The 10,350-nt window shown below is 38.2% G+C and overlaps 1 protein-coding gene and 1 pseudogene across 1 annotated transcript in view; one reads left to right on the top strand and one right to left on the bottom strand.

Moving 5' to 3' along the window:
* Positions 1-927: 927 nt before the first annotated feature.
* Positions 928-3,352, top strand: LOC139796729 (fibrinogen-like protein 1; annotated as a pseudogene).
* A 366-nt stretch (positions 3,353-3,718) lies between these two features.
* CHRM5 (cholinergic receptor muscarinic 5) overlaps positions 3,719-10,350 on the bottom strand; it is a 47,871-nt gene continuing 41,239 nt past the window's right edge. Inside the window, exon 3 of the mRNA XM_071744343.1 lies at positions 3,719-9,699. Coding sequence (XP_071600444.1) covers positions 8,030-9,616 — 1,587 coding nt within the window. The 5' untranslated portion in view covers positions 9,617-9,699 and the 3' untranslated portion in view covers positions 3,719-8,029. The remainder of the gene's footprint in view (positions 9,700-10,350) is intronic.

Genomic DNA, 10,350 nt, shown 5'->3' with positions numbered 1-10,350 from the left:
AGCTTTCATAAGTGGCTTAGAAGTACCATTAAACTTGTGAATATCAAGTATAAAAGGCTATATTTAACACAATAGTGATACTTTAAATAATACTATTCAACAGGTTTAGTTCTTCTGGACTTCTGCAAAGCAATACTTCATAAAATATTAAATTAGATAAGGTAAGGTGACATTCTAATTTCAGTAGAGACTGAAAAGAAAATTACAATGACTTTGGTAGAAAAGTTTACCATTAAGTCAAGGGCAGGCTGGAAGTCTTTGCTTGTAAGGAATCTTTTCAGTACTCTTATTAAGTATAATGACAAAAAAATAAGAACGTGCTGACAAAATTTAATGATAAAACCAAGCATAGAAATGCCAATACAAAGAATCAGAATATTACACAGGAAAAAATAAATGAGATGTTCTCAAGTAATATTGTGGGGATAAAAAAATATAGTACAAAATTCTAGGTCTTACTGCAAGGTGAGGACCTTATCAGTTACGAAGATCCAAACTCTAGATTAAAGGAAAATGAGCAATACAAAGGCAACCCTAGAATATGTTGACAGAGAAGAATCACCTGCAATACTGTGTCCAAATTTGGTTTTCTAGGAGATGAATTTGCAGAGAGGAGGTGCAGAAAAGCTACTAAGACAATTAATGAACAATGTATCTTACACTAAACAATAAAAGAACTAACTAATCTAACAGAATTTACCCTAACAAAAAAAAGGCTGGTTACAAATATAATTGTCCTCATGGTACATCAGGGCTTACTATCCAGGATGATGCACTATTTCAGTAAAGGACAACATGACATGAGAAAGTAAAAGAAGGACAGTGGACCTTAATAAGAGTAGACTGGGAACCAGATGAGTACTCCAAACAGAACAACACTTTCCAGCTGGAAGAGAATTAATTTAATAATTCTGTGAAGAAGACGGCATGATGTAAGTCCTTGCATGACCAGCAGTAGATAAAGTAGTCACTCACGGTCCCTTTCTCTTTCTAGAAAGCTGGGTGATTTTTGGATTTTGTTTTTTTTAACACGAACCAAACTGTTCAGTGTAGCTTTGGTCTGTTTGTCACAAGACCATACAATGAGACTGACTCTTTTCAGACCGTTCTTTTGTTCAGAAAAAGGTAAACAATGTGTACAGTAAAAGGATTGACAGAAGCTCTGTGACCAGTGACTTAGGCAGAGAAAAGGGGCTTGTTTTGAGCTTTTATTTTAAATTTTTATTTTCAGAAGTATTCTTCTTTAATAATTTTTTGGCCAGTTTTTGAAAACAACCTTTGGATTTCTTGCCATACTTTTCCTGAATTATCTCAGTTTCCCAGAAGAAAAGAAATTAAGTTCTAAATAGAGTGTCTAAATTCCTATCAGTCATTGTCAGGACAGAACAGCCTGAAGAATTGTCATTTTACATCACAGGTGGTCTGTAGGATTTTTTTCTCATAGTGATATCAAAACTGTCATGTTTTAATTTAAATATAAATCAAAAATGTTTCATAGTATAATGCAATAATTCCATGCCTTGCAACTCTATGGAGAAGTGAGCGATTTCATTTCATAAACACATTTCTGAGGAACAGAACAGACATTGAATAGCAACCTGCTCTACAAAAGAAATTCTCTGTATATGAATTCATACATACAGAAATGTATATTTAAATAAATTATTTTCTGACTCATAAAGGTCTTACAGTCAGCTGTAAAAAGCACAGCACTGTGCCTGAGTCTCAGAGATGCTTGCTGCCATACTATAGCAGAAAGTTACCCTATAAAAAGTAGCATTTGAAAAACATGATATGTATATTTCAGCCCAATGGAGAAGGTCAGTCCAAGCCTTACAGGCCATTTTATTTCCCTCTGTGTGCAGTGTATGAGCAACACAGTGGAAAAGCCCCTTCACCTGTTTTTCTGATGTTGGTTTTCTGTAGTACTGCCTGCAGATCCGTGGTAAGATTTAGCCTGGGGTTTGAGTGACATCCTAAGAAAAACCTCAAATGTTTATAAGTTTTGTATTAATTAGAAATGTGCTTTAATATCTCCCTTTTATCAATGAACTAATGGCATACTAATCAGAATTTAATGCAAGGATGTTACAGATGCCTGAAGTATAAATTGGATAAAGAGAAATAAGATGTATTTGTGGAGTATAAGGCTTGCTCTCATAATTAAAAACAATGACCCTGCATTGGGCCATAATTAAAAACAATGGCACAGGGAATTGCAAACTTGCAGACAACTAAGACTGGAAGAACAAAGGATAAGGAATTGTTTGTACACAACTTTTGGCTTTTCAACCATATTTCTGTCATAAATGCAAAATCACACTTCTGTGGTATGACAGAGTAACAAAACTTTTTTTGAATTTCTGAACATTGCCTGCATGTTCAGCCCTAAAATCTTTCTCCTTTAGCTGAGTAGGTGCCCACCAGCTAGGATGAAGTCAGAGTCAGCTTCCAGTCAGAGTCAGCAATCATTCAATCACTCTAAAGGACAGAATTCAATATCTAAAATTTATTATTTCAACAGAAATTTATTTTAAAACTTTTTTTTCTTTCCTGCTCGGACTATCCAAGGGATTGTTTTGAGATTTTTCAACACTCCAAATGAAACCCCTGAGGTGGTCTTTACATCATCCAACCAAAGGAGGACCCAGTTGTAGTGTACGGTACCATGCACGATGGTGGCTGGGCAGTAATCCTGCACATTACAGCCAACAGTACTGCTGACTTTGATAGGAGCTGGCAGGATTACACGTATGGATTTGGCTCTGTTCATGATAACCACTGGTTAGAAAATGGATACATGCATCAGTTAAATAGCAGCTCTGTGCTTGGAACTAAACTTGCAAACCTAGATGCTGAAACCAAACAGGGGCAGTACAAACCATTCCTTATTGAAAATGAAGAATCTCAAACCAAACAAGTGTCGTTCTCTACAAAGACAAAGTCACTGATGATCTGAGCCTGGACACAGAACCTTATCTCCATGTCAATCAGAAGTTCACCACCAAGGACACAGGCAATGACAATGACTTTCAGAACTGTGCTAAACTGAAACCCAGTGGCATTCCTGGGGGAGGCTGGTGGTACCATGCGTGTGCCAGAGCAAACCTGGACCCTAGGAAAGGGATACCCTGGCAAAAGGACTGCAACAGGCAAGACAAGGGGGGCACTTTCTAGTGGGGTTGGTCACATGGATGAGGGGCAAATCCATTGACCATAGCCTGCCACATCCAACCAAGTCCTGCCCATGTCAGGAAGTTCTGCTGTAGCTAAGCCATATGTACTTTGAAAGGAGCATGGATTCTTTGTCCAGAGACTGAAGTGAACTCACAGTGACTGGATAATCACACTAAGGAATCATGACTGCAAATTTACTTTAGGTCTCTACATGGGCTTTATGATAGCCCATGTTGTCCAGGACTGGATCAAGACATAGACATCTACTAATCACACAAGTGAGAAGTCACTGTCAGAAACTGAGTCCTCTAACAGAAGATTTAAATAATTAATTTTATAGTATTTTTAGCCATAAGAGAAGTCAGGTATGAAAACCAGGACTGTAAAGCTGTCCATGAATACACATGCGTTTCAGCGGGTTTTGCTCTGGTATGAATGTTCCTGTTTGATCTCCTGTAATTTCACATCTCCACATAGCATCCAGGAAGGAAATTTCAAGTGAAGTACTTGCATTTACAAAATGCATATTGGAGAGTGTTGTGTATTTAACTGAAAAGACACATTTTTTGAGTTCAAGTTTGGAAAGGATTTCAAAACAGAGAAGCCACTTACTAACCAGTGGCTGCAAGAGGATTTCAGGAGCTGATGGAGCCCTTGGAGTCCCCAAGTCAAACACAGGTGGGGAGCCTTTCAGAGGAAGGTTACACCATGCTGTTTAGTCTTTTTGTTTTCCTAGAGCAAAGAATCCAGAGGAAGTAAGAGTATTCTGTAAACTACAGAGTAATTTTAAAAAAGCAGAATCCAAAAATTCTCCTTCAGTATGAAGATTTTGGGAACCCCAAGCTATGAAGGGGTGATTTAGAAACTGTTTCCTACCACAAGTAAGGAAGTGCTGATTTAGAAACTTGCCTACCACAAGAAGCATCTTATAAAATTCTATTAGAAATCCAGAATTGGAAAAAGCCCATAGGTACTCAATTCCCTTTCAAACTGGGCATTCAGTTTCAGAACAACCATGCTTTATGAGAAAGCAGCATCTTCCAGATTCATATGGGATTCTTTAATTGTTGTAATGGGTTCTCATGTGAATGTCACATACTTACCACATCCCAGTGACAGTTGTATTTCTTCAGGTATGTGACTATCCTTAGCTACATTTGCAGTTAAACTAGCTTGGCATGTTTGGGTCATCTATCAGATAGGACAAGGAGGTAATGGCACAGATTTCTGAGAAAAGCCCTATATCAGAGATAAAGTGATCAGAATAATTAAATAACAGATGGGAACTTTTTTGAAGACTCAGCTCTAAAACTGGAACAATATCTAAAGGGTGCTAAGGAAGTACAGCTAAGGGGGTTTTGCCTTGCAGTGCAGCAGTGTTTCTGGATCTAGATCCCTGAAGTCCATTTATCCCAGCACAGGACTCACTGGGGGGAACACAGAGCTGAGAAACAAAAGCCTACAAATAATAACTTTCCACAGTCCCCAGCAGTTACTAATTGATATGCACAGTTGAGCAGGAGAAGCATGATTAGCAACTGAAATATATCATTAATGGCAACACATGGTCTATTATATTTTACAAGTTCTTACAGCATTTTCTCTAAAACCCTTTTAATTTAATGTTTCCTCAATTCAGCAGGATTTTTCTATGAAGGAAATCTCTGCTTTTATATTCTATCTTGACCTTCCGTGCATAGCAAAGCTCTTCACTTTGTGCTTAGTAGTCACAGAAAGTGCACAACTCTAAGCAGGTGTTCCATACCTGCTTAAAACTTCTGGGAACTCTTCCAAGTATATATCTACAAATGTAAATTACATTTACAGTAAATCAATGCTACTTGATAATTTATGGGCATCTGAAATATATAGGGAGTCTGGTATGTATGAAAAGGGAGACAGACATCATTCATCCAGGTTGTGGCAAAAGTCAATATTCCAAAATATTAAAGAGTCCTGAGTCTCTGAAAAGCTTAGTTAGGGATGTATATTTATGCACCTAGATTGATAATACATACATACATATATCTACATATGTATGTGTATGTAATTATGTATAAATAAACTGTAACTTTACAAAAAAATACCTTTTAAGCAGCCCATGACCATAATCAATTTTAAGATCAGTAAAAGGCTCATTAGGACAGAAATACAGATAACAAGATTTTTCTACACTGTAAAAGCTCCACAACACTTTTTAGAGGTACAAAATGTATTTTGAAAACAAAATATTATTAAGTGCTGAATGATACTCTGATGAGGATCATACTTTACTTTTTGTGGCTTTGATTTACAAATATCCTACATAACAATAAAGCATCACACACCTCTTTACATAATCCTAGGTATTTACAGTGTACCCATGTTTGGCCATGTAACATCTCACGTGGTGAAGTGCTAACAGCCTACTTTGAGCATATATTTCACAATTACATTGAACCAACACTGTTGCATCCATCACTGTCTATTCTAATATATTTACTGAGCACAGAGTCCATAAACAATTAAGAACACTTTAGTTCAACAGAAATCAAACCCAACAAAAATTATCCCATTTAATTTCAGTAGAAGCCAATGCTTTACATTAGGAACAAAACTGGAGCTAGCAGAACTGTTGCTACCTCAAAAATTTTGCCATTAACTATAGCTCGTGCCACAGATGGACACATATCACTTGCTAAAAATCAAGCACAGTTTACTGAATGTCTGATCCTACGTAATATAAAATGAAACCACTGTAATAAACAACTTGTCGAAAGTGTACACAGGAAAAGCTCTGGATAGTGATAGGAAAGTTGATGAAAGGCTCTTTATAAAGACCCACTTTCCTTTAATAAGCAAACATATGCTAATGCACAAAAATTAATAGGCACAGTATGGTGTGTTACAAAATCAATCATGTGAATTTAGAGAACATATTTCTAAATTACAACAGTGCTAATCTTTTGCTGACACAACTTTCCCCTCGACACTGGGGATAAAAAATATTAATTGCTTGTACTGTGGCTGTGGACATGGAGGAATTACTTATCTGTAGGGAAACATTTTGATGGTATGATAATTTAATAAATTATATGAACAATTTCACTGAGAGCAATGGTACATTCAGGATGACTCATAAAATCCCTGAAATGTGCAACTGGGTCATATCAACACTGCAACGGCCCACTAAAGCTTGTAGTGAATATAATATGAAGATTGGGCCAAACTGGTATTCAAGAGTATTTCACCCCAAATTTTGATAGAAAGGCTAGAACTGAGTGTTAGCTTTGTGTACATGGAGGTCTCATTTCTTCATAAGTATTTGTTTATTTCAGGACTTTATTCCTTATGACTCCTGTCACCACTAACTTTGTTTTCTTGTGACCTTTTTTGAGGCTTCATGTTTGTTCTCCCCAGAAGAGGTCAGGTCACCATCTCCATTCTGCTGAGGGCAGCCTCTCATTTATCCATTCTTCCAAACAAAGCTACAGGACTCTTGCCAATCTAACACTGACATCAGAAAGGTACATGCAGTTCAACCCTGCCACAGAAGTGTCCTCACCACAAATCCAAAGCCCTGCCAAACCCCAGCTAGCAGCTGATCATAACCAGGCCAGTTCAGCCCAGTCCCAGAAGCCACAGCCACCAGAGGGGATGGACTCCAGTCCCCAGTACTGTAGCAGATATGGTTCTGGTGCACTGGTGACTGGAGAAAACTCAAGTTTCCAAACACCTGATGTTGATCAGCATTTATAAAGATATTTCAAGAGAAAGAGTGCTATGGAAATGCAAAGTATCCTTTACCATTTATTAGGAATTGCCAGAAATTATTTTTAAAACCTTTCTTCTTTCAGAGATGCCAATCCTATCACTGTTTTTAATAATTTACACGTAGGTAAGTGCACAGTACATATCTGTGTCTTTTTCTGCATAATTCTGTCATTAATGGAAATGTAATGGAAACGGGAAGCACAACGGATTTTGCAAATAAGACCTTCCTTGTCTTGTAAAGGAGATAGACTGTGTCCTTTATGCTGTACAGTCAGTTCTGATTTGTACCATTGTCATTATCACATAAAAATTTAAAATTTCCTTCAGAGGCACTGGGAAATGGAGAAATTCAAAGGTATATGCTAACCATCATATTCTTTTACAGATGACAGTGATTTGCATCATGGAACTGAGATGGGAACTGGCTTCTTCACATGCAAAATACATTATTCATTTCCTATGAGCCCTTCCTGTGTCTCCACAAAAGTCATCCCTGAAGTGAAAATATTCTCAGTATTAAATTAACCTATAATATACGTGTTCATTTGGAGCATTATGAATATCCCCACTATTTAGCATTGGGGATACCAGCATTTCCCTTTTATACAGTCCTTGTTTCATTCCAACAGCAGATGGAAAAGTCTCAAAACAGAAGCAGCACAAGCTCATTGCTTGGCACATTGAAAACTGAACAGACAATACATTAGAAAGGAAGAAAGGAACTATAGGAATAAACAGTTCTGTACCACAGGGAGATAAACAGGATGGCCTAACCTGATGGCTGGGTTAAATTTCCCACTTTAATTTCTAGTAGTTTATAACTTCCTCTACACTTTCTTAGTCAATGACAGATGATCCCAAACTTAATAATTTCAACATAGATTCACTGCATAATCACAAACACCCTGTGTGGCTCACTGTAGCCACTGATTACTTTATCCTGAGCACACCACTTCCATGCAAAATTATTATTTGTATGCATTTTTTTTAACCTCTAGACATATAAAGCAAGAGCTTTGAAAAGACGTGAGTCTTAAAAAGTCAGTTTGCTGGATTACACGAATATCTATTTTCCCACTTATCCCCTATGTAAGAGCAATTATGGTAGTCTGGTATTGCCCTGCCAGTATAGTTTCTCTTCCACTTTTTTCTTTTTCCACTGGCAGAAAAGCAGCATCTTAAAAGTTTTCCTGAAAGTTTTGTTACAGAGGGCATAACACATGGGGTTAACAGTGCTGTTTACATAGCATAGCCAATAGCCAAGGTGCCACAGTGTCAGAGGAATGCAGTCAGAACAGAATGTGGAGATCAAAACCATAATATTGTAGGGAGTCCACGTGATGATGAAAGCCAAAAGAATGGCACTTAAAGTCTGGGCTGCTTTGCGTTCCTTTATAAGAACCATCCGCTTCCTTTTGGTGATTTGGTTATTTATATTTGGATCCATGCTTTTGATGGAAGGATCCTTTGACAGAGCAGCAGAACAAGGAGTTATTTTTACTTTACGGCAACCATTGTTGGCTTCCTGAGTGCCATCATCCTTAACCACCAACCGGAATTTATAGGCCACACATTTTTTACTTTTCTGCACGTGGCCTTTGGCAGGTGACAAGAAGTATTTCTCATTCTCAAAATCATTTTCTTCAGGTTGGTCTTTGACAACGACGTCCGTACTCTCATTAAGCTCTTCTGCCTTACCTTTAGAGGGACTTTTGTAAGTTACCTGAAAAACAGAATCAGAGGCCAGTTTATCCTCCTCCTCTGAGGATGCGTAGCTGCTGCAGGTGGTCAGCTGGTCAGCCTTGGCCCACTCGTTACAAGTGCTCACTGCCTGAGAGATTTTCACTGTGGCTGATGTACTTCGACTAGATGAAGACCAGGAAGCCTGACACCTCTCTCTTTTGACTAAGTTTGGCTGCTTGCAACTGAAGCAAGACTTCAGGAGAGCTTTCTGAGGCTTTATCATCTCAAACTCTGCCACGGATTCTGAGCCCTGGAGTTCAGCAAGGTCCTTGGTGCGTTTCTCCGTCTCTTTATAGATGCGGCAGTACAGAATGGTCATCACTGACACTGGAATGTAAAAAGCAGCAATTGCAGTACCAAAGGTGATAATAGGCTCATACAAAAACTGGATCTGGCATTCTTCTGGTGGTACTGTCCGTTCACCCACAAAATACTGCCAGCACAAGATTACGGGTGCCCACAGCACGAAGGAAATGAGCCAAGCCAGACCAATCATGATGCCAGCCCTTCGGGGGGTGCGCTTGGCCCTGTAAGTTAAAGGCCTTGTGATGGAAAAGTATCTGTCAAAACTGATCACGAGGAGGTTCATTACAGAGGCGTTGCTGGCTACATAGTCCAGTGCTAACCAGAGGTCACAGGCAAGGCTTCCAAGAGACCAGTGGCCTATGAGTATATAAGATGTATAAAGGTTCATAGAAAATACTCCAATGATGAGATCTGCACAGGCGAGGCTGAGCAAGTAATAATTGTTGACAGTTTTGAGCTGACTGTTAACCTTGAAGGATATCATTACAAGAATATTTCCCACTATGGTTATTAAGCTTACAATTGCAGTTACAGTGGCAATAGTTATGACTTCCCAGAGGCTGTGCCCTTCTAACTGCTTATGGTTGATGGATGAACTGTTTACAACAGTAGAATTGCTGAATAAATTTACTTCCATTCTTGGGTTTGGTGTATTGTCATCAGGATCTTAGTAATGTTGCATATCGCTTTCTGTAGTTGAAAATATTCTTTTGGAGACAGCTGTAAAGACCAAAGAAAAAAACAGAGAAATAAAGCACAGAGTTCCTTTGGAGTTACCATAGACTATTTTTAAAACAATCAAATTACTTGCGCTCACTTTTTGCATATTGATTATTGTTTCTAACCATGTGAACATAACTAAAATAAACAAATGTACAGCCTAGGACAATGTAGTCTGGCATCTTACACAATCAAACCAATTCTTGTTTCTTAAGACACTTGATCACATCAGCTCTTTTGTTTTGAATACCTTAGGACACACTTTACTCATTCTTAAGGACAGACATTTTAAGCTTTGCAGTGTGATAAGAGAGTGAGTCGCTGTGTTGTTTCCTACAGTGCTCTACAGAAGACATGTCAAGATTTCAGAAATTATCTCTGGAAAACGTGGAGAAGCCACCACCAACAGAAAGAGAGTAAGAGGAAACTGAGGATGCATGGGAAGTTAGGAACTTCACTGGCATGGTGGCAGAAGAAAACAATTAGGTGTTAGAAGTGCTCAGGTCAGTTCAGAGGGACTCTGAGTTAAGGGAGCAGGTGAGGCCAAGAAGATTTTTTTATATACATATAAATAAGTCAGGCAGGAAAGACTTTTCTCTTTTGAGAAATCTATTGAGAGATCTTTGGGGCAGAAGAGACTGATTGGGTGAG

The sequence above is a fragment of the Heliangelus exortis genome, chromosome 5 (assembly GCF_036169615.1).
Source record: "Heliangelus exortis chromosome 5, bHelExo1.hap1, whole genome shotgun sequence".
NCBI lineage: Eukaryota > Metazoa > Chordata > Aves > Apodiformes > Trochilidae > Heliangelus > Heliangelus exortis.
Note: the sequence above shows the minus strand (reverse complement) of the source record. Positions and strands in the feature narration are given on the sequence as shown.